Source organism: Heterodontus francisci, chromosome 41 (genome assembly GCF_036365525.1).
Source record: "Heterodontus francisci isolate sHetFra1 chromosome 41, sHetFra1.hap1, whole genome shotgun sequence".
NCBI classification, from domain to species: domain Eukaryota; kingdom Metazoa; phylum Chordata; class Chondrichthyes; order Heterodontiformes; family Heterodontidae; genus Heterodontus; species Heterodontus francisci.
Genome location: NC_090411.1, coordinates 13,780,998 through 13,804,148, shown reverse-complemented (window position 1 = coordinate 13,804,148; position 23,151 = coordinate 13,780,998). Strand labels below are relative to the sequence as shown.

The 23,151-nt window shown below is 53.2% G+C and overlaps 1 protein-coding gene across 1 annotated transcript in view; it reads right to left on the bottom strand.

Moving 5' to 3' along the window:
• The window catches only part of c41h22orf23 (chromosome 41 C22orf23 homolog), a 100,939-nt gene extending 78,978 nt beyond the window's left edge, over positions 1–21,961 (bottom strand). The window contains exon 1 of the mRNA XM_068019962.1: positions 21,651–21,961. Within this exon, the coding sequence (XP_067876063.1) occupies positions 21,651–21,750 (100 nt within the window). The 5' untranslated portion in view covers positions 21,751–21,961. The remainder of the gene's footprint in view (positions 1–21,650) is intronic.
• Between the last annotated feature and the right edge of the window lie 1,190 nt (positions 21,962–23,151).

Sequence of the window (23,151 nt, the reverse complement as noted above, 5' to 3'; positions counted from 1 at the left end):
TGTGTCTCTCTCTCTGTCCTCCTCTCTCACTGTGTCTCTCTCTCTGTCCTCCTCTCTCACTGTGTCTCTCTCTCAGTCCTCCTCTCTCACTGTGTCTCTCTCTCTCTGTCCTCCTCGCTCACTGTGTCTCTCTGTCCTCCTCTCTCACTGTGTCTCTCTCTCTTCCTCTCTCACTGTGTCTCTCTCTCTGTCCTCCTCTCTCACTGTGTCTCTCTCTGTCCCCCTCTCTCACTGTGTGTGTCTCTCTCTGTCCTCCTCTCTCACTGTGTGTGTCTCTCTCTGTCCTCCTCTCTCACTGTGTGTCTCTCTCTGTGCTCCTCTCTCACTGTGTGTCTCTCTCTGTCCTCCTCTCTCACTGTGTGTCTCTCTCTCTGTGCTCCTCTCTCACTGTGTGTCTCTCTCTCTGTGCACCTCTCTCACTGTGTGTCTCTCTCTGTCCTCCTCTCTCACTGTGTGTCTCTCTGTCCTCCTCTCTCACTGTGTGTCTCTCTGTCCTCCTCTCTCACTGTGTCTCTCTCTGTCCTCCTCTCTCACTGTGTCTCTCTCTGTCCTCCTCTCTCACTGTGTGTCTCTCTCTGTCCTCCTCTCTCACTGTGTGTCTCTCTCTGTCCTCCTCTCTCACTGTGTCTCTCTCTCAGTCCTCCTCTCTCACTGTGTCTCTCTCTCTGTCCTCCTCTCTCACTGTGTCTCTCCCTCTGTCCCCCTCTCTCACTGTGTCTCTCTCTCTGTCCTCCTCTCTCACCGTGTCTCTCTCTCTGTCCTCCTCTCTCACCGTGTCTCTCTCTCAGTCCTCCTCTCTCACTGTGTCTCTCTCTCAGTCTTCCTCTCTCACTGTCCTCCTCTCTCACTGTCCTCCTCTCTCACTGTGTGTGTGTCTCTCTGTCCTCCTCTCTCACTGTGTCTCTCTCTCTGTCCTCCTCACTCACTGTGTCTCTCTCTCTGTCCTCCTCTCTCACTGTGTCTCTCTCACTGTGTGTGTCTCTCTGTCCTCCTCTCTCACTGTGTCTCTCTCTCTGTCCTCCTCTCTCACTGTGTCTCTCTCTCTGTCCTCCTCTCTCACTGTGTGTGTCTCTCTCTGTCCTCCTCTCTCACTGTGTCTCTCTGTCCTCCTCTCTCACTGTGTCTCTCTCTCAGTCCTCCTCTCTCACTGTGTCTCTCTCTCTGTCCTCCTCTCTCACTGTGTCTCTCTCTCTGTGTGTGTGTCTCTCTGTCCTCCTCTCTCACTGTGTCTCTCTCTCAGTACTCCTCTCTCACTGTGTCTCTCTCTCTGTCCTCCTCTCTCACTGTGTCTCTCTCACTGTGTGTGTGTCTCTCTGTCCTCCTCTCTCACTGTGTCTCTCTCTCTTCCTCTCTCACTGTGTCTCTCTCTCTGTCCTCCTCTCTCACTGTGTCTCTCTCTCAGTCCTCCTCTCTCACTGTGTCTCTCTCTCAGTCCTCCTCTCTCACTGTGTCTCTCTCTCTGTCCTCCTCGCTCAGTGTGTCTCTCTGTCCTCCTCTCTCACTGTGTCTCTCTCTCTTCCTCTCTCACTGTGTCTCTCTCTCTGTCCTCCTCTCTCACTGTGTCTCTCTCTGTCCTCCTCTCTCACTGTGTGTGTCTCTCTCTGTCCTCCTCTCTCACTGTGTGTGTGTCTCTCTGTCCTCCTCTCTCACTGTGTCCTCTCTCTGTCCTCCTCTCTCACTGTGTCTCTCTCTCTGTCCTCCACTCTCACTGTGTCTCTCTCTCTGTCCTCCACTCTCGCTGTGTCTCTCTCTCTGTCCTCCTCTCTCACTGTGTGTCTCTCTCTGTCCTCCTCTCTCACTGTGTCTCTCTCTGTCCTCCTCTCTCACTGTGTGTGTCTCTCTCTGTCCTCCTCTCTCACTGTGTGTATCTCTCTCTGTCCTCCTCTCTCACTGTGTGTATCTCTCTCTGTCCTCCTCTCTCACTGTGTGTATCTCTCTCTGTCCTCCTCTCTCACTGTGTGCCTCTCTCTGTCCTCCTCTCTCACTGTGCGTGTCTCTCTGTGCTCCTCTCTCACTGTGTGTCTCTCTCTGTCCTCCTCTCTCACTGTGTGTCTCTCTCTGTCCTCCTCTCTCACTGTGTGTCTCTCACTGTGTGTCTCTCACTGTGCTCCTCTCTCACTGTGTGTGTGTCTCTCTGTCCTCCTCTCTCACTGTGTCTCTCTCTCTGTCCTCCTCTCTCACTGTGTGTGTGTCTCTCTGTCCTCCTCTCTCACTGTGTGTGTGTCTCTCTGTCCTCCTCTCTCACTGTGTGTGTGTCTCTCTGTCCTCTTCTCTCTCTGTGTCTCTCTCTCTCTGTTCTCCTCTCTCACTGTGTCTCTCTCTCTCTGTCCTCCTCTCTCTCAGTCCTCCTCTCTCACTGTGTCCCTCTCTCAGTCCTCCTCTCTCACTGTGTCTCTCTCACTGTGTGTGTGTCTCTCTGTCCTCCTCTCTCACTGTGTCTCTCTGTCCTCCTCTCTCACTGTGTCTCTCTCTCAGTCCTCCTCTCTCACTGTGTCTCTCTCTGTCCTCCTCTCTCACTGTGTCTCTCCCTCTGTCCTCCTCTCTCACTGTGTCTCTCTCTCTGTCCTCCTCTCTCACTGTGTCTCTCTCTCAGTCCTCCTCTCTCACCGTGTCTCTCTCTCTGTCCTCCTCTCTCACCGTGTCTCTCTCTCTGTCCTCCTCTCTCACCGTGTCTCTCTCTCAGTCCTCCTCTCTCACTGTGTCTCTCTCTCTGTCCTCCTCTCTCACTGTGTCTCTCTCTCAGTCCTCCTCTCTCACTGTGTCTCTCTCTCTGTGTGTGTGTCTCTCTGTCCTCCTCTCTCACTGTGTCTCTCTCTCAGTCCTCCTCTCTCACTGTGTCTCTCTCTCTGTCCTCTTCTCTCACTGTGTCTCTCTCACTGTGTGTGTGTCTCTCTGTCCTCCTCTCTCACTGTGTCTCTCTCTCTTCCTCTCTCACTGTGTCTCTCTCTCTGTCCTCCTCTCTCACTGTGTCTCTCTCTCAGTCCTCCTCTCTCACTGTGTCTCTCTCTCAGTCCTCCTCTCTCACTGTGTCTCTCTCTCTGTCCTCCTCTCTCACTGTGTCTCTCTCTCAGTCCTCCTCTCTCACTGTGTCTCTCTCTCTGTGTGTGTGTCTCTCTGTCCTCCTCTCTCACTGTGTCTCTCTCTCAGTCCTCCTCTCTCACTGTGTCTCTCTCTCTGTCCTCCTCTCTCACTGTGTCTCTCTCACTGTGTGTGTGTCTCTCTGTCCTCCTCTCTCACTGTGTCTCTCTCTCTTCCTCTCTCACTGTGTCTCTCTCTCTGTCCTCCTCTCTCACTGTGTCTCTCTCTCAGTCCTCCTCTCTCACTGTGTCTCTCTCTCTGTCCTCCTCTCTCACTGTGTCTCTCTCTCTGTCCTCCTCTCTCACTGTGTCTCTCTCTCAGTCCTCCTCTCTCACTGTGTCTCTCTCTCTGTCCTCCTCGCTCACTGTGTCTCTCTGTCCTCCTCTCTCACTGTGTCTCTCTCTCTTCCTCTCTCACTGTGTCTCTCTCTCTGTACTCCTCTCTCACTGTGTCTCTCTCTGTCCCCCTCTCTCACTGTGTGTGTCTCTCTCTGTCCTCCTCTCTCACTGTGTGTGTCTCTCTCTGTCCTCCTCTCTCACTGTGTGTCTCTCTCTGTGCTCCTCTCTCACTGTGTGTCGCTCTCTCTGTGCTCCTCTCTCACTGTGTGTGTCTCTCTCTGTGCTCCTCTCTCACTGTGTGTCTCTCTCTCTGTGCTCCTCTCTCACTGTGTGTCTCTCTCTGTCCTCCTCTCTCACTGTGTGTCTCTCTGTCCTCCTCTCTCACTGTGTCTCTCTCTGTCCTCCTCTCTCACTGTGTCTCTCTCTGTCCTCATCTCACTGTGTGTCTCTCTCTGTCCTCCTCTCTCACTGTGTGTGTGTCTCTCTGTCCTCCTCTCTCACTGTGTCCTCTCTCTGTCCTCCTCTCTCACTGTGTTTCTCTGTCCTCCTCTCTCACTGTGTCTCTCTGCCCTCCTCTCTCACTGTGTCTCTCTGTCCTCCTCTCTCACTGTGTCTCTCTCTCAGTCCTCCTCTCTCACTGTGTCTCTCTCTCAGTCCTCCTCTCTCACTGTGTCTCTCTCTCTGTCCTCCTCTCTCACTGTGTCTCTCCCTCTGTCCTCCTCTCTCACTGTGTCTCTCTCTCTGTCCTCCTCTCTCACTGTGTCTCTCTCTCTGTCCTCCTCTCTCACCGTGTCTCTCTCTCTGTCCTCCTCTCTCACCATGTCTCTCTCTCAGTCCTCCTCTCTCACTGTGTCTCTCTCTCTGTCCTCCTCTCTCACTGTCCTCCTCTCTCACTGTCCTCCTCTCTCACTGTCCTCCTCTCTCACTGTGTGTGTGTCTCTCTGTCCTCCTCTCTCACCGTGTCTCTCTCTCAGTCCTCCTCTCTCACTGTGTCTCTCTCTCTGTCCTCCTCTCTCACTGTCCTCCTCTCTCACTGTGTCTGTGTCTCTCTGTCCTCCTCTCTCACTGTGTCTCTCTCTCAGTCCTCCTCTCTCACTGTGTCTCTCTCTCAGTCCTCCTCTCTCACTGTGTCTCTCTCTCAGTCCTCCTCTCTCACTGTGTCTCTCTCTCTGTGTGTGTGTCTCTCTGTCCTCCTCTCTCACTGTGTCTCTCCCTCAGTCCTCCTCTCTCACTGTGTCTCTCTCACTGTGTGTGTGTCTCTCTGTCCTCCTCTCTCACTGTGTCTCTCTCTCTTCCTCTCTCACTGTGTCTCTCTCTCTGTCCTCCTCTCTCACTGTGTCTCTCTCTCACTGTGTGTGTGTCTCTCTGTCCTCCTCTCTCACTGTGTCTCTCTCTCAGTCCTCCTCTCTCACTGTGTCTCTCTCACTGTGTGTGTGTCTCTCTGTCCTCCTCTCTCACTGTGTCTCTCTCTCTTCCTCTCTCACTGTGTCTCTCTCTCTGTCCTCCTCTCTCACTGTGTCTCTCTCTCACTGTGTCTGTGTCTCTCTGTCCTCCTCTCTCACTGTGTCTCTCTCTCAGTCCTCCTCTCTCACTGTGTCTCTCTCTCTGTGTGTGTGTCTCTCTGTCCTCCTCTCTCACTGTGTCTCTCTCTCAGTCCTCCTCTCTCACTGTGTCTCTCTCACTGTGTGTGTGTCTCTCTGTCCTCCTCTCTCACTGTGTCTCTCTCTCGTCCTCTCTCACTGTGTCTCTCTCTCTTCCTCTCTCACTGTGTCTCTCTCTCTGTCCTCCTCTCTCACTGTGTCTCTCTCTCAGTCCTCCTCTCTCACTGTGTCTCTCTCTCTGTCCTCCTCTCTCACTGTGTCTCTCTCTCAGTCCTCCTCTCTCACTGTGTCTCTCTCTCTGTCCTCCTCGCTCACTATGTCTCTCTGTCCTCCTCTCTCACTGTGTCTCTCTCTCTTCCTCTCTCACTGTGTCTCTCTCTCTTCCTCTCTCACTGTGTCTCTCTCTCTGTCCTCCTCTCTCACTGTGTCTCTCTCTGTCCCCCTCTCTCACTGTGTGTGTCTCTCTCTGTCCTCCTCTCTCACTGTGTTTCTCTGTCCTCCTCTCTCACTGTGTCTCTCTCTCTGTGCTCCTCTCTCACTGTGTGTCTCTCTCTCTGTGCACCTCTCTCACTGTGTGTCTCTCTCTGTCCTCCTCTCTCACTGTATCTCTCTCTCAGTCCTCCTCTCTCACTGTGTCTCTCTCTCTGTCCTCCTCTCTCACTGTGTCTCTCTCTCAGTCCTCCTCTCTCACTGTGTCTCTCTCTCTCTGTCCTCCTCGCTCACTGTGTCTCTCTGTCCTCCTCTCTCACTGTGTCTCTCTCTCTTCCTCTCTCACTGTGTCTCTCTCTCTGTCCTCCTCTCTCACTGTGTCTCTCTCTGTCCCCCTCTCTCACTGTGTGTGTCTCTCTCTGTCCTCCTCTCTCACTGTGTGTGTGTCTCTCTGTCCTCCTCTCTCACTGTGTGTGTGTCTCTCTGTCCTCCTCTCTCACTGTGTCCTCTCTCTGTCCTCCTCTCTCACTGTGTTTCTCTGTCCTCCTCTCTCACTGTGTCTCTCTGTCCTCCTCTCTCACTGTCCTCCTCTCTCACTGTGTCTCTCTCTCAGTCCTCCTCTCTCACTGTCTCTCTCTCTCTGTCCTCCTCTCTCACTGTGTCTCTCCCTCTGTCCTCCTCTCTCACTGTGTCTCTCTCTCTGTCCTCCTCTCTCACTGTGTCTCTCTCTCTGTCCTCCTCTCTCACCGTGTCTCTCTCTCTGTCCTCCTCTCTCACCGTGTCTCTCTCTCTGTCCTCCTCTCTCACCGTGTCTCTCTCTCAGTCCTCCTCTCTCACTGTGTCTCTCTCTGTCCTCCTCTCTCACTGTGTGTATCTCTCTCTGTCCTCCTCTCTCACTGTGTGCCTCTCTCTGTCCTCCTCTCTCACTGTGTGTCTCTCTCTGTCCTCCTCTCTCACTGTGTGTCTCTCTCTGTGCTCCTCTCTCACTGTGTGTCTCTCTCTGTCCTCCTCTCTCACTGTGTCTCTCTCTCTCTGTGCTCCTCTCTCACTGTGTCTCTCTCTCTGTGCTCCTCTCTCACTGTGTGTCTCTCTCTCTGTGCTCCTCTCTCACTGTGTGTCTCTCTCTGTCCTCCTCTCTCACTGTGTGTCTCTCTCTGTCCTCCTCTCTCACTGTGTCTCTCTCTGTCCTCCTCTCTCACTGTGTCTCTCTCTGTCCTCCTCTCTCACTGTGTCTCTCTCTGTCCTCCTCTCTCACTGTGTGTCTCTCTCTGTCCTCCTCTCTCACTGTGTGTGTGTCTCTCTGTCCTCCTCTCTCACTGTGTCCTCTCTCTGTCCTCCTCTCTCACTGTGTTTCTCTGTCCTCCTCTCTCACTGTGTCTCTCTGTCCTCCTCTCTCACTGTCCTCCTCTCTCACTGTGTCTCTCTCTCAGTCCTCCTCTCTCACTGTCTCTCTCTCTCTGTCCTCCTCTCTCACTGTGTCTCTCCCTCTGTCCTCCTCTCTCACTGTGTCTCTCTCTCTGTCCTCCTCTCTCACCGTGTCTCTCTCTCTGTCCTCCTCTCTCACCGTGTCTCTCTCTCTCTGTCCTCCTCTCTCACCGTGTCTCTCTCTCAGTCCTCCTCTCTCACTGTGTCTCTCTCACTGTCCTCCTCTCTCACTGTCCTCCTCTCTCACTGTCCTCCTCTCTCACCGTGTGTGTGTCTCTCTGTCCTCCTCTCTCACTGTGTCTCTCTGTCCTCCTCTCTCACTGTGTCTCTCTCTCAGTCCTCCTCTCTCACTGTGTCTCTCTCTCTGTGTGTGTGTCTCTCTGTCCTCCTCTCTCACTGTGTCTCTCTCTCAGTCCTCCTCTCTCACTGTGTCTCTCTCTCTGTCCTCCTCTCTCACTGTGTCTCTCTCTCTTCCTCTCTCACTGTGTCTCTCTCTCTGTCCTCCTCTCTCACTGTATCTCTCTCTCAGTCCTCCTCTCTCACTGTGTCTCTCTCTCTGTCCTCCTCTCTCACTGTGTCTCTCTCTCTGTCCTCCTCTCTCACTGTGTCTCTCTCTCAGTCCTCCTCTCTCACTGTGTCTCTCTCTCTCTGTCCTCCTCGCTCACTGTGTCTCTCTGTCCTCCTCTCTCACTGTGTCTCTCTCTCTTCCTCTCTCACTGTGTCTCTCTCTCTGTCCTCCTCTCTCACTGTGTCTCTCTCTGTCCCCCTCTCTCACTGTGTGTGTCTCTCTCTGTCCTCCTCTCTCACTGTGTGTGTCTCTCTCTGTCCTCCTCTCTCACTGTGTGTCTCTCTCTGTGCTCCTCTCTCACTGTGTGTCTCTCTCTGTCCTCCTCTCTCACTGTGTGTCTCTCTCTCTGTGCTCCTCTCTCACTGTGTGTCTCTCTCTCTGTGCACCTCTCTCACTGTGTGTCTCTCTCTGTCCTCCTCTCTCACTGTGTGTCTCTCTGTCCTCCTCTCTCACTGTGTGTCTCTCTGTCCTCCTCTCTCACTGTGTCTCTCTCTGTCCTCCTCTCTCACTGTGTCTCTCTCTGTCCTCCTCTCTCACTGTGTGTCTCTCTCTGTCCTCCTCTCTCACTGTGTGTCTCTCTCTGTCCTCCTCTCTCACTGTGTCTCTCTCTCAGTCCTCCTCTCTCACTGTGTCTCTCTCTCTGTCCTCCTCTCTCACTGTGTCTCTCCCTCTGTCCCCCTCTCTCACTGTGTCTCTCTCTCTGTCCTCCTCTCTCACCGTGTCTCTCTCTCTGTCCTCCTCTCTCACCGTGTCTCTCTCTCAGTCCTCCTCTCTCACTGTGTCTCTCTCTCAGTCTTCCTCTCTCACTGTCCTCCTCTCTCACTGTCCTCCTCTCTCACTGTGTGTGTGTCTCTCTGTCCTCCTCTCTCACTGTGTCTCTCTCTCTGTCCTCCTCTCTCACTGTGTCTCTCTCTCTGTCCTCCTCTCTCACTGTGTCTCTCTCACTGTGTGTGTCTCTCTGTCCTCCTCTCTCACTGTGTCTCTCTCTCTGTCCTCCTCTCTCACTGTGTCTCTCTCTCTGTCCTCCTCTCTCACTGTGTGTGTCTCTCTCTGTCCTCCTCTCTCACTGTGTCTCTCTGTCCTCCTCTCTCACTGTGTCTCTCTCTCAGTCCTCCTCTCTCACTGTGTCTCTCTCTCTGTCCTCCTCTCTCACTGTGTCTCTCTCTCTGTGTGTGTGTCTCTCTGTCCTCCTCTCTCACTGTGTCTCTCTCTCAGTACTCCTCTCTCACTGTGTCTCTCTCTCTGTCCTCCTCTCTCACTGTGTCTCTCTCACTGTGTGTGTGTCTCTCTGTCCTCCTCTCTCACTGTGTCTCTCTCTCTTCCTCTCTCACTGTGTCTCTCTCTCTGTCCTCCTCTCTCACTGTGTCTCTCTCTCAGTCCTCCTCTCTCACTGTGTCTCTCTCTCTGTCCTCCTCTCTCACTGTGTTTCTCTGTCCTCCTCTCTCACTGTGTCTCTCTGTCCTCCTCTCTCACTGTCCTCCTCTCTCACTGTGTCTCTCTCTCAGTCCTCCTCTCTCACTGTCTCTCTCTCTCTGTCCTCCTCTCTCACTGTGTCTCTCCCTCTGTCCTCCTCTCTCACTGTGTCTCTCTCTCTGTCCTCCTCTCTCACTGTGTCTCTCTCTCTGTCCTCCTCTCTCACCGTGTCTCTCTCTCTGTCCTCCTCTCTCACCGTGTCTCTCTCTCTGTCCTCCTCTCTCACCGTGTCTCTCTCTCAGTCCTCCTCTCTCACTGTGTCTCTCTCACTGTCCTCCTCTCTCACTGTCCTCCTCTCTCACTGTCCTCCTCTCTCACCGTGTGTGTGTCTCTCTGTCCTCCTCTCTCACTGTGTCTCTCTGTCCTCCTCTCTCACTGTGTCTCTCTCTCAGTCCTCCTCTCTCACTGTGTCTCTCTCTCTGTGTGTGTGTCTCTCTGTCCTCCTCTCTCACTGTGTCTCTCTCTCAGTCCTCCTCTCTCACTGTGTCTCTCTCTCTGTCCTCCTCTCTCACTGTGTCTCTCTCTCTTCCTCTCTCACTGTGTCTCTCTCTCTGTCCTCCTCTCTCACTGTATCTCTCTCTCAGTCCTCCTCTCTCACTGTGTCTCTCTCTCTGTCCTCCTCTCTCACTGTGTCTCTCTCTCTGTCCTCCTCTCTCACTGTGTCTCTCTCTCAGTCCTCCTCTCTCACTGTGTCTCTCTCTCTCTGTCCTCCTCGCTCACTGTGTCTCTCTGTCCTCCTCTCTCACTGTGTCTCTCTCTCTTCCTCTCTCACTGTGTCTCTCTCTCTGTCCTCCTCTCTCACTGTGTCTCTCTCTGTCCCCCTCTCTCACTGTGTGTGTCTCTCTCTGTCCTCCTCTCTCACTGTGTGTGTCTCTCTCTGTCCTCCTCTCTCACTGTGTGTCTCTCTCTGTGCTCCTCTCTCACTGTGTGTCTCTCTCTGTCCTCCTCTCTCACTGTGTGTCTCTCTCTCTGTGCTCCTCTCTCACTGTGTGTCTCTCTCTCTGTGCACCTCTCTCACTGTGTGTCTCTCTCTGTCCTCCTCTCTCACTGTGTGTCTCTCTGTCCTCCTCTCTCACTGTGTGTCTCTCTGTCCTCCTCTCTCACTGTGTCTCTCTCTGTCCTCCTCTCTCACTGTGTCTCTCTCTGTCCTCCTCTCTCACTGTGTGTCTCTCTCTGTCCTCCTCTCTCACTGTGTGTCTCTCTCTGTCCTCCTCTCTCACTGTGTCTCTCTCTCAGTCCTCCTCTCTCACTGTGTCTCTCTCTCTGTCCTCCTCTCTCACTGTGTCTCTCCCTCTGTCCCCCTCTCTCACTGTGTCTCTCTCTCTGTCCTCCTCTCTCACCGTGTCTCTCTCTCTGTCCTCCTCTCTCACCGTGTCTCTCTCTCAGTCCTCCTCTCTCACTGTGTCTCTCTCTCAGTCTTCCTCTCTCACTGTCCTCCTCTCTCACTGTCCTCCTCTCTCACTGTGTGTGTGTCTCTCTGTCCTCCTCTCTCACTGTGTCTCTCTCTCTGTCCTCCTCTCTCACTGTGTCTCTCTCTCTGTCCTCCTCTCTCACTGTGTCTCTCTCACTGTGTGTGTCTCTCTGTCCTCCTCTCTCACTGTGTCTCTCTCTCTGTCCTCCTCTCTCACTGTGTCTCTCTCTCTGTCCTCCTCTCTCACTGTGTGTGTCTCTCTCTGTCCTCCTCTCTCACTGTGTCTCTCTGTCCTCCTCTCTCACTGTGTCTCTCTCTCAGTCCTCCTCTCTCACTGTGTCTCTCTCTCTGTCCTCCTCTCTCACTGTGTCTCTCTCTGTGTGTGTGTGTCTCTCTGTCCTCCTCTCTCACTGTGTCTCTCTCTCAGTACTCCTCTCTCACTGTGTCTCTCTCTCTGTCCTCCTCTCTCACTGTGTCTCTCTCACTGTGTGTGTGTCTCTCTGTCCTCCTCTCTCACTGTGTCTCTCTCTCTTCCTCTCTCACTGTGTCTCTCTCTCTGTCCTCCTCTCTCACTGTGTCTCTCTCTCAGTCCTCCTCTCTCACTGTGTCTCTCTCTCAGTCCTCCTCTCTCACTGTGTCTCTCTCTCTGTCCTCCTCGCTCAGTGTGTCTCTCTGTCCTCCTCTCTCACTGTGTCTCTCTCTCTTCCTCTCTCACTGTGTCTCTCTCTCTGTCCTCCTCTCTCACTGTGTCTCTCTCTGTCCTCCTCTCTCACTGTGTGTGTCTCTCTCTGTCCTCCTCTCTCACTGTGTGTGTGTCTCTCTGTCCTCCTCTCTCACTGTGTCCTCTCTCTGTCCTCCTCTCTCACTGTGTCTCTCTCTCTGTCCTCCACTCTCACTGTGTCTCTCTCTCTGTCCTCCTCTCTCGCTGTGTCTCTCTCTCTGTCCTCCTCTCTCACTGTGTGTCTCTCTCTGTCCTCCTCTCTCACTGTGTCTCTCTCTGTCCTCCTCTCTCACTGTGTGTGTCTCTCTCTGTCCTCCTCTCTCACTGTGTGTATCTCTCTCTGTCCTCCTCTCTCACTGTGTGTATCTCTCTCTGTCCTCCTCTCTCACTGTGTGTATCTCTCTCTGTCCTCCTCTCTCACTGTGTGCCTCTCTCTGTCCTCCTCTCTCACTGTGCGTGTCTCTCTGTGCTCCTCTCTCACTGTGTGTCTCTCTCTGTCCTCCTCTCTCACTGTGTGTCTCTCTCTGTCCTCCTCTCTCACTGTGTGTCTCTCACTGTGTGTCTCTCACTGTGCTCCTCTCTCACTGTGTGTGTGTCTCTCTGTCCTCCTCTCTCACTGTGTCTCTCTCTCTGTCCTCCTCTCTCACTGTGTGTGTGTCTCTCTGTCCTCCTCTCTCACTGTGTGTGTGTCTCTCTGTCCTCCTCTCTCACTGTGTGTGTGTCTCTCTGTCCTCCTCTCTCACTGTGTCTCTCTCTCAGTCCTCCTCTCTCACTGTGTCTCTCTCTCTGTCCTCTTCTCTCTCTGTGTCTCTCTCTCTCTGTTCTCCTCTCTCACTGTGTCTCTCTCTCTCTGTCCTCCTCTCTCTCAGTCCTCCTCTCTCACTGTGTCCCTCTCTCAGTCCTCCTCTCTCACTGTGTCTCTCTCACTGTGTGTGTGTCTCTCTGTCCTCCTCTCTCACTGTGTCTCTCTGTCCTCCTCTCTCACTGTGTCTCTCTCTCAGTCCTCCTCTCTCACTGTGTCTCTCTCTGTCCTCCTCTCTCACTGTGTCTCTCCCTCTGTCCTCCTCTCTCACTGTGTCTCTCTCTCTGTCCTCCTCTCTCACTGTGTCTCTCTCTCAGTCCTCCTCTCTCACCGTGTCTCTCTCTCTGTCCTCCTCTCTCACCGTGTCTCTCTCTCTGTCCTCCTCTCTCACCGTGTCTCTCTCTCAGTCCTCCTCTCTCACTGTGTCTCTCTCTCTGTCCTCCTCTCTCACTGTGTCTCTCTCTCAGTCCTCCTCTCTCACTGTGTCTCTCTCTCTGTGTGTGTGTCTCTCTGTCCTCCTCTCTCACTGTGTCTCTCTCTCAGTCCTCCTCTCTCACTGTGTCTCTCTCTCTGTCCTCCTCTCTCACTGTGTCTCTCTCACTGTGTGTGTGTCTCTCTGTCCTCCTCTCTCACTGTGTCTCTCTCTCTTCCTCTCTCACTGTGTCTCTCTCTCTGTCCTCCTCTCTCACTGTGTCTCTCTCTCAGTCCTCCTCTCTCACTGTGTCTCTCTCTCAGTCCTCCTCTCTCACTGTGTCTCTCTCTCTGTCCTCCTCTCTCACTGTGTCTCTCTCTCAGTCCTCCTCTCTCACTGTGTCTCTCTCTCTGTGTGTGTGTCTCTCTGTCCTCCTCTCTCACTGTGTCTCTCTCTCAGTCCTCCTCTCTCACTGTGTCTCTCTCTCTGTCCTCCTCTCTCACTGTGTCTCTCTCACTGTGTGTGTGTCTCTCTGTCCTCCTCTCTCACTGTGTCTCTCTCTCTTCCTCTCTCACTGTGTCTCTCTCTCTGTCCTCCTCTCTCACTGTGTCTCTCTCTCAGTCCTCCTCTCTCACTGTGTCTCTCTCTCTGTCCTCCTCTCTCACTGTGTCTCTCTCTCTGTCCTCCTCTCTCACTGTGTCTCTCTCTCAGTCCTCCTCTCTCACTGTGTCTCTCTCTCTGTCCTCCTCGCTCACTGTGTCTCTCTGTCCTCCTCTCTCACTGTGTCTCTCTCTCTTCCTCTCTCACTGTGTCTCTCTCTCTGTACTCCTCTCTCACTGTGTCTCTCTCTGTCCCCCTCTCTCACTGTGTGTGTCTCTCTCTGTCCTCCTCTCTCACTGTGTGTGTCTCTCTCTGTCCTCCTCTCTCACTGTGTGTCTCTCTCTGTGCTCCTCTCTCACTGTGTGTCGCTCTCTCTGTGCTCCTCTCTCACTGTGTGTGTCTCTCTCTGTGCTCCTCTCTCACTGTGTGTCTCTCTCTCTGTGCTCCTCTCTCACTGTGTGTCTCTCTCTGTCCTCCTCTCTCACTGTGTGTCTCTCTGTCCTCCTCTCTCACTGTGTCTCTCTCTGTCCTCCTCTCTCACTGTGTCTCTCTCTGTCCTCATCTCACTGTGTGTCTCTCTCTGTCCTCCTCTCTCACTGTGTGTGTGTCTCTCTGTCCTCCTCTCTCACTGTGTCCTCTCTCTGTCCTCCTCTCTCACTGTGTTTCTCTGTCCTCCTCTCTCACTGTGTCTCTCTGTCCTCCTCTCTCACTGTGTCTCTCTGTCCTCCTCTCTCACTGTGTCTCTCTCTCAGTCCTCCTCTCTCACTGTGTCTCTCTCTCTGTCCTCCTCTCTCACTGTGTCTCTCCCTCTGTCCTCCTCTCTCACTGTGTCTCTCTCTCTGTCCTCCTCTCTCACTGTGTCTCTCTCTCTGTCCTCCTCTCTCACCGTGTCTCTCTCTCTGTCCTCCTCTCTCACCATGTCTCTCTCTCAGTCCTCCTCTCTCACTGTGTCTCTCTCTCTGTCCTCCTCTCTCACTGTCCTCCTCTCTCACTGTCCTCCTCTCTCACTGTCCTCCTCTCTCACTGTGTGTGTGTCTCTCTGTCCTCCTCTCTCACTGTGTCTCTCTGTCCTCCTCTCTCACTGTGTCTCTCTCTCAGTCCTCCTCTCTCACTGTGTCTCTCTCTGTGTGTGTGTGTCTCTCTGTCCTCCTCTCTCACTGTGTCTCTCTCTCAGTCCTCCTCTCTCACTGTGTCTCTCTCACTGTGTGTGTGTCTCTCTGTCCTCCTCTCTCACTGTGTCTCTCTCTCTTCCTCTCTCACTGTGTCTCTCTCTCTGTCCTCCTCTCTCACTGTGTCTCTCTCTCTGTCCTCCTCTCTCACTGTGTCTCTCTCTCTGTCCTCCTCTCTCACTGTGTCTCTCTCTCTGTCCTCCTCTCTCACTGTGTCTCTCTCTCAGTCCTCCTCTCTCACTGTGTCTCTCTCTCTGTCCTCCTCGCTCACTGTGTCTCTCTGTCCTCCTCTCTCACTGTGTCTCTCTCTCTTCCTCTCTCACTGTGTCTCTCTCTCTGTCCTCCTCTCTCACTGTGTCTCTCTCTGTCCCCCTCTCTCACTGTGTGTGTCTCTCTCTGTCCTCCTCTCTCACTGTGTGTGTCTCTCTCTGTCCTCCTCTCTCACTGTGTGTCTCTCTCTGTGCTCCTCTCTCACTGTGTGTCTCTCTCTGTCCTCCTCTCTCACTGTGTGTCTCTCTCTCTGTGCTCCTCTCTCACTGTGTGTCTCTCTCTCTGTGCTCCTCTCTCACTGTGTCTCTCTCTGTGCTCCTCTCTCACTGTGTGTCTCTCTCACTGTGTGTCTCTCTCTGTCCTCCTCTCTCACTGTGTGTCTCTCTCTGTCCTCCTCTCTCACTGTGTGTCTCTCTCTGTCCTCCTCTCTCACTGTGTGTGTGTCTCTCTGTCCTCCTCTCTCACTGTGTCCTCTCTCTGTCCTCCTCTCTCACTGTGTCTCTCTCTCTGTCCTCCACTCTCACTGTGTCTCTCTCTCTGTCCTCCTCTCTCACTGTGTCTCTCTCTCTGTCCTCCTCTCTCACTGTGTCTCTCTCTCTGTCCTCCTCTCTCACTGTGTGTCTCTCTCTGTCCTCCTCTCTCACTGTGTCTCTCTCTGTCCTCCTCTCTCACTGTGTGTCTCTCTCTGTGCTCCTCTCTCACTGTGTGTCTCTCTCTGTGCTCCTCTCTGACTGTGTGTGTCTCTCTCTGTCCTCCTCTCTCACTGTGTGTGTCTCTCTCTGTCCTCCTCTCTCACTGTGTGTGTCTCTCTCTGTCCTCCTCTCTCACTGTGTGTATCTCTCTCTGTCCTCCTCTCTCACTGTGTGTATCTCTCTCTGTCCTCCTCTCTCACTGTGTGCCTCTCTCTGTCCTCCTCTCTCGCTGTGTGTGTCTCTCTGTGCTCCTCTCTCACTGTGTGTCTCTCTCTGTCCTCCTCTCTCACTGTGTGTCTCTCTCTGTCCTCCTCTCTCACTGTGTGTCTCTCACTGTGTGTCTCTCTCTGTGCTCCTCTCTCACTGTGTGTGTGTCTCTCTGTCCTCCTCTCTCACTGTGTCTCTCTCTCTGTCCTCCTCTCTCACTGTGTGTGTGTCTCTCTGTCCTCCTCTCTCACTGTGTGTGTGTCTCTCTGTCCTCCTCTCCCACTGTGTGTGTGTCTCTCTGTCCTCCTCTCACTGTGTGTGTGTCTCTCTGTCCTCCTCTCTCACTGTGTCTCTCTGTCCTCCTCTCTCACTGTGTCTCTCTCTCAGTCCTCCTCTCTCACTGTGTCTCTCTCTCTGTCCTCCTCTCTCACTGTGTCTCTCTCTCAGTCCTCCTCTCTCACTGTGTCCCTCTCTCAGTCCTCCTCTCTCACTGTGTCTCTCTCACTGTGTGTGTGTCTCTCTGTCCTCCTCTCTCACTGTGTTTCTCTGTCCTCCTCTCTCACTGTGTCTCTCTGTCCTCCTCTCTCACTGTGTCTCTCTGTCCTCCTCTCTCACTGTGTCTCTCTCTCAGTCCTCCTCTCTCACTGTGTCTCTCTCTCTGTCCTCCTCTCTCACTGTGTCTCTCCCTCTGTCCTCCTCTCTCACTGTGTCTCTCTCTCAGTCCTCCTCTCTCACTGTGTCTCTCTCTCTGTCCTCCTCTCTCACTGTGTCTCTCTCTCTGTCCTCCTCTCTCACAGTGTCTCTCTCTCTGTCCTCCTCTCTCACCGTGTCTCTCTCTCTGTCCTCCTCTCTCACTGTGTCTCTCTCACTGTGTGTGTGTCTCTCTGTCCTCTCTCACTGTGTCTCTCTGTCCTCCTCTCTCACTGTGTCTCTCTGTCCTCCTCTCTCACTGTGTCTCTCTGTCCTCCTCTCTCACTGTGTCTCTCTCTGTGTCCTCCTCTCTCACTGTGTCTCTCCCTCTGTCCTCCTCTCTCACTGTGTCTCTCTCTCTGTCCTCCTCTCTCACTGTGTCTCTCTCTCTGTCCTCCTCTCTCACCGTGTCTCTCTCTCTGTCCTCCTCTCTCACCGTGTCTCTCTCTCTGTCCTCCTCTCTCACTGTGTCTCTCTCTCTGTCCTCCTCTCACACCGTGTCTCTCTCTCTGTCCTCCTCTCTCACCATGTCTCTCTCTCAGTCCTCCTCTCTCACTGTGTCTCTCTCTCTGTCCTCCTCTCTCACTGTCCTCCTCTCTCACTGTGTGTGTGTCTCTCTGTCCTCCTCTCTCACTGTGTCTCTCTGTCCTCCTCTCTCACTGTGTCTCTCTCTCAGTCCTCCTCTCTCACTGTGTCTCTCTCTGTGTGTGTGTGTCTCTCTGTCCTCCTCTCTCACTGTGTCTCTCTCTCAGTCCTCCTCTCTCACTGTGTCTCTCTCTCTGTCCTCTTCTCTCACTGTGTCTCTCTCACTGTGTGTGTGTCTCTCTGTCCTCCTCTCTCACTGTGTCTCTCTCTCTTCCTCTCTCACTGTGTCTCTCTCTCTGTCCTCCTCTCTCACTGTGTCTCTCTCTCTGTCCTCCTCTCTCACTGTGTCTCTCTCTCTGTCCTCCTCTCTCACTGTGTGTCTCTCTCTGTCCTCCTCTCTCACCGTGTCTCTCTCTCTGTCCTCCTCTCTCACCATGTCTCTCTCTCAGTCCTCCTCTCTCACTGTGTCTCTCTCTCTGTCCTCCTCTCTCACTGTCCTCCTCTCTCACTGTGTGTGTGTCTCTCTGTCCTCCTCTCTCACTGTGTCTCTCTGTCCTCCTCTCTCACTGTGTCTCTCTCTCAGTCCTCCTCTCTCACTGTGTCTCTCTCTGTGTGTGTGTGTCTCTCTGTCCTCCTCTCTCACTGTGTCTCTCTCTCAGTCCTCCTCTCTCACTGTGTCTCTCTCTCTGTCCTCCTCTCTCACTGTGTCTCTCTCACTGTGTGTGTGTCTCTCTGTCCTCCTCTCTCACTGTGTCTCTCTCTCTTCCTCTCTCACTGTGTCTCTCTCTCTGTCCTCCTCTCTCACTGTGTCTCTCTCTCTGTCCTCCTCTCTCACTGTGTCTCTCTCTCTGTCCTCCTCTCTCACTGTGTCTCTCTCTCTGTCCTCCTCTCTCACTGTGTCTCTCTCTCAGTCCTCCTCTCTCACTGTGTCTCTCTCTGTCCTCCTCGCTCACTGTGTCTCTCTGTCCTCCTCTCTCACTGTGTCTCTCTCTCTTCCTCTCTCACTGTGTCTCTCTCTCTGTCCTCCTCTCTCACTGTGTCTCTCTCTGTCCCCCTCTCTCACTGTGTGTGTCTCTCTCTGTCCTCCTCTCTCACTGTGTGTGTCTCTCTCTGTCCTCCTCTCTCACTGTGTGTCTCTCTCTGTCCTCCTCTCTCACTGTGTGTCTCTCTCTGTCCTCCTCTCTCACTGTGTGTCTCTCTCTCTGTGCTCCTCTCTCACTGTGTGTCTCTCTCTCTGTGCTCCTCTCTCACTGTGTCTCTCTCTGTGCTCCTCTCTCACTGTGTGTCTCTCTCTCTGTGCTCCTCTCTCACTGTGTGTCTCTCTCTGTCCTCCTCTCTCACTGTGTGTCTCTCTGTCCTCCTCTCTCACTGTGTGTCTCTCTCTGTCCTCCTCTCTCACTGTGTGTCTCTCTCTGTCCTCCTCTCTCACTGTGTGTGTGTCTCTCTGTCCTCCTCTCTCACTGTGTCCTCTCTCTGTCCTCCTCTCTCACTGTGTCTCTCTCTCTGTCCTCCACTCTCACTGTGTCTCTCTCTCTGTCCTCCTCTCTCACTGTGTCTCTCTCTCTGTCCTCCTCTCTCACTGTGTCTCTCTCTCTGTCCTCCTCTCTCACTGTGTGTCTCTCTCTGTCCTCCTCTCTCACTGTGTCTCTCTCTGTCCTCCTCTCTCACTGTGTCTCTCTCTGTCCTCCTCTCTCACTGTGTGTCTCTCTCTGTGCTCCTCTCTCACTGTGTGTCTCTCTCTGTGCTCCTCTCTGACTGTGTGTGTCTCTCTCTGTCCTCCTCTCTCACTGTGTGTGTCTCTCTCTGTCCTCCTCTCTCACTGTGTGTGTCTCTCTCTGTCCTCCTCTCTCACTGTGTCTCTCTGTCCTCCTCTCTCACTGTGTCTCTCTCTCAGTCCTCCTCTCTCACTGTGTCTCTCTCTCTGTCCTCCTCTCTCACTGTGTCTCTCTCTCTGTCCTCCTCTCTCACTGTGTCTCTCTCACTGTGTGTGTCTCTTGTCCTCCTCTCTCACTGTGTCTCTCTCTCTGTCCTCCTCTCTCACTGTGTCTCTGTCTCTGTCCTCCTCTCTCACTGTGTCTCTCTCTCTGTCCTCCTCTCTCACTGTCTCTCTCTCTCTGTCCTCCTCTCTCACTGTGTGTGTCTCTCTCTGTCCTCCTCTCTCACTGTGTCTCTCTGTCCTCCTCTCTCACTGTGTCTCTCTCTCAGTCCTCCTCTCTCACTGTGTCTCTCTCTCTGTCCTCCTCTCTCACTGTGTCTCTGTCTCTGTCCTCCTCTCTCACTGTGTCTCTCTCTCTGTCCTCCTCTCTCACTGTCTCTCTCTCTCTGTCCTCCTCTCTCACTGTGTGTGTCTCTCTCTGTCCTCCTCTCTCACTGTGTCTCTCTGTCCTCCTCTCTCACTGTGTCTCTCTCTCAGTCCTCCTCTCTCACTGTGTCTCTCTCTCTGTCCTCCTCTCTCACTGTGTCTCTCTCACTGTGTGTGTGTCTCTCTGTCCTCCTCTCTCACTGTGTCTCTCTCTCTGTCCTCCTCTCTCACTGTGTCTCTCTCTCAGTCCTCCTCTCTCACTGTGTCTCTCTCTCAGTCCTCCTCTCTCACTGTGTCTCTCTCTCTGTCCTCCTCGCTCACTGTGTCTCTCTGTCCTCCTCTCTCACTGTGTCTCTCTCTCTTCCTCTCTCACTGTGTCTCTCTCTGTCCTCCTCTCTCACTGTGTCTCTCTCTGTCCTCCTCTCTCACTGTCTCTCTCTGTCCTCCTCTCTCACTGTGTCTCTCTCTCAGTCCTCCTCTCTCACTGTGTCTCTCTCTCAGTCCTCCTCTCTCACTGTGTCTCTCTCTCAGTCCTCCTCTCTCACTGTGTCTCTCTCTCTGTCCTCCTCGCTCACTGTGTCTCTCTGTCCTCCTCTCTCACTGTGTCTCTCTGTCCTCCTCTCTCACTGTGTCTCTCTCTCTTCCTCTCTCACTGTGTCTCTCTCTCTGTCCTCCTCTCTCACTGTGTCTCTCTCTCTGTCCTCCTCTCTCACTGTGTCTCTCTCTCAGTCCTCCTCTCTCACTGTGTCTCTCTCTCTTCCTCTCTCACTGTGTCTCTGTCTGTCCTCCTCTCTCACTGTGTCTCTCTCTCTGTCCTCCTCGCTCACTGTGTCTCTCTGTCCTCCTCTCTCACTGTGTCTCTCTGTCCTCCTCTCTCACTGTGTCTCTCTCTCAGTCCTCCTCTCTCACTGTGTCTCTCTCTCTTCCTCTCTCACTGTCTCTGTCTGTCCTCCTCTCTCACTGTGTCTCTCTCTCTGTCCTCCTCGCTCACTGTGTCTCTCCCTCTTCCTCTCTCACTGTGTCTCTCTCTCTGTCCTCCTCTCTCACTGTGTCTCTCTCTCAGTCCTCCTCTCTCACTGTGTCTCTCTCTCTTCCTCTCTCACTGTGTCTCTCTCTCTTCCTCTCTCACTGTGTCTCTCTCTCAGTCCTCCTCTCTCACTGTGTCTCTCTCTCTGTCCTCCTCTCTCACTGTGTCTCTCTCTCTGTCCTCCTCTCTCACTGTGTCTCTCTCTCTGTCCTCCTCGCTCACTGTGTCTCTCTCTCTTCCTCTCTCACTGTGTCTCTCTCTCTGTCCTCCTCGCTCACTGTGTCTCTCTCTCTTCCTCTCTCACTGTGTCTCTCTCTCTGTCCTCCTCGCTCACTGTGTCTCTCTCTCTTCCTCTCTCACTGTGTCTCTCTCTCTGTCCTCCTCTCTCACTGTGTCTCTCTCTCAGTCCTCCTCTCTCACTGTGTCTCTCTCTCTTCCTCTCTCACTGTGTCTCTCTCTCAGTCCTCCTCTCTCACTGTGTCTCTCTCTGTCCTCCTCTCTCACTGTGTCTCTCTCTCTGTCCTCCTCGCTCACTGTGTCTCTCTCTCTTCCTCTCTCACTGTGTCTCTCTCTCTGTCCTCCTCTCTCACTGTGTCTCTCTCTCAGTCCTCCTCTCTCACTGTGTCTCTCTCTCAGTCCTCCTCTCTCACTGTGTCTCTCTCTCTTCCTCTCTCACTGTGTCTCTCTCTCAGTCCTCCTCTCTCACTGTGTCTCTCTCTCTGTCCTCCTCTCTCACTGTGTCTCTCTCTCTTCCTCTCTCACTGTGTCTCTCTCTCTTCCTCTCTCACTGTGTCTCTCTCTCTTCCTCTCTCACTGTGTCTCTCTCTCAGTCCTCCTCTCTCACTGTGTCTCTCTCTCTTCCTCTCTCACTGTGTCTCTCTCTCTGTCCTCCTCTCTCACTGTGTCTCTCTCTCTGTCCTCCTCTCTCACTGTGTCTCTCTCTCAGTCCTCCTCTCTCACTGTGTCTCTCTCTCTTCCTCTCTCACTGTGTCTCTCTCTCTTCCTCTCTCACTGTGTCTCTCTCTCTGTCCTCCTCTCTCACTGTGTCTCTCTCTCAGTCCTCCTCTCTCACTGTGTCTCTCTCTCTTCCTCTCTCACTGTGTCTCTCTCTCTTCCTCTCTCACTGTGTCTCTCTCTCAGTCCTCCTCTCTCACTGTGTCTCTCTCTCTTCCTCTCTCACTGTGTCTCTCTCTCTTCCTCTCTCACTGTGTCTCTCTCTCTTCCTCTCTCACTGTGTCTCTCTCTCTTCCTCTCTCACTGTGTCTCTCTCTCTTCCTCTCTCACTGTGTCTCTCTCTCAGTCCTCCTCTCTCACTGTGTCTCTCTCTCTTCCTCTCTCACTGTGTCTCTCTCTCTTCCTCTCTCACTGTGTCTCTCTCTCTTCCTCTCTCACTGTGTCTCTCTCTCTTCCTCTCTCACTGTGTCTCTCTCTCTTCCTCTCTCACTGTGTCTCTCTCTCTTCCTCTCTCACTGTGTCTCTCTCTCAGTCCTCCTCTCTCACTGTGTCTCTCTCTCTTCCTCTCTCACTGTGTCTCTCTCTCTTCCTCTCTCACTGTGTCTCTCTCTCTGTCCTCCTCTCTCACTGTGTCTCTCTCTCAGTCCTCCTCTCTCACTGTGTCTCTCTCTCTGTCCTCCTCTCTCACTGTGTCTCTCTCTCTCTCTTCCTCTCTCACTGTGTCTCTCTCTCTGTCCTCCTCTCTCACTGTGTCTCTCTCTCTCTCTTCCTCTCTCACTGTGTCTCTCTCTCTTCCTCTCTCACTGTGTCTCTCTCTCTTCCTCTCTCACTGTGTCTCTCTGTGTTTCTGCTGCTATCTTTGTGAAGTTTTTTTTTGCTGTCTAATTCCTTCTCACCTCTCAGTAAGTCTTGGGTCTCTTTGCTATATGAAGCTTTGGCGCAATTCCAGAATCCGATGGCAGTTTGTATTTTCTCTCTAGTTTGATTGCTGGCCATTTTACCCTCTCTGCTCGCCTGCAATGTCTGCCTTTGGTGCCAACACAAAGAGGCTCAGCAGGAGGAGCAAGGCCCAGCGGCCGGAGAGTCTGACCAGCTACAGCTGGTCAACCTGCCACTCGGACACTGCCCCGATTCTCAGTGCCGGCTGGACAAAGCCCGTGGCCGAAGCCTCCGAGGATCCGCCGCTGTTTTGGACGCCGGGCCCGTTGCTATGGTGACGCAGTCCCCGCCTCTAAGCCCAGCAGGCACCGCGGCACCCCATCAGCCGGAAGTAAAATATGGAGCAGATACAGTTACACTGGATCCAGTGCTGGGGAGGAGATGGAGCAGATACAGTTACACTGGATCCAGTGCTGGGGAGGAGATGGAGCAGATACAGTTACACTGGATCCAGTGCTGGGGAGGAGATGGAGCAGATACAGTTACACTGGATCCAGTGCTGGGGAGGAGATGGAGCAGATACAGTTACACTGGATCCAGTGCTGGGGTGACAACGGAGTAGACCCAGGGATGGCAGGGCAGCAGCTGCAATGACACCGCAGCCAGTGTAGGGTGATAATGGAGCAGGTGAGGGGAGGCGGTGGCGTAGTGGTATTATCACTGGACTAGTAACCCAGAGACCCTGGGTATTGATCTGGAGACATGGGTTTGAATCCCACCACAGCGGAAGGTAGAATTTGAATTTAATTAATAAAATCTGGAATTAAAAGCTAGTCTAATGATGGCCATGAAACCATTGTCGATTGTTGTAAAAACACATCTGGTTCACTAATGTCCTTTAGGGAAGGAAATCTGCTGCCCTTACCTGGTCTGGCCTACATGTGAATCCAGACCCACAGCAATGTGGTTAACTCTTACAAGCCACTCAGTTGTACCTAACTGCTACGAAGTCAATGAAAAGGAATGAAACCGGACGGACCACCCAACATTAACCTCGGCACCGGAAACGACAACGTCAAACCCAGCCCTGTCAACCCTGCAAAGTCCTCCTTAAGAACATCTGGGGGCTTGTGCCAAAGTTGGGAGAGATGTCCCACAGACTAGCCAAGCAACAGCCTGACATAGTCATACTCACGGAATCATACTTGACAATGTCCCAGACACTGCAATCACTATCCCCGGGTATAGGACAAACGCAGCAGAGGTGGCGGAACAGTAATCTACAGTAGGGAAGGAGTTGCCCTGGGAGTCCTCAACATCAACTCCGGACCCCATGAAGTCTCACGGCATCAGGTCAAACATGGGCAAGGTACCTCCTACTGATTACCATCTACCACCCTCCCTCAGCTAATGAGTCAGTACATTTGGAGGAAGCACTGAGGGTGGCAAGGGCACAAAATGTACTCTGGATGGGGAACTTCAATTTCCATCACCAAGAGTGGTGGCCAAGTACTAAAG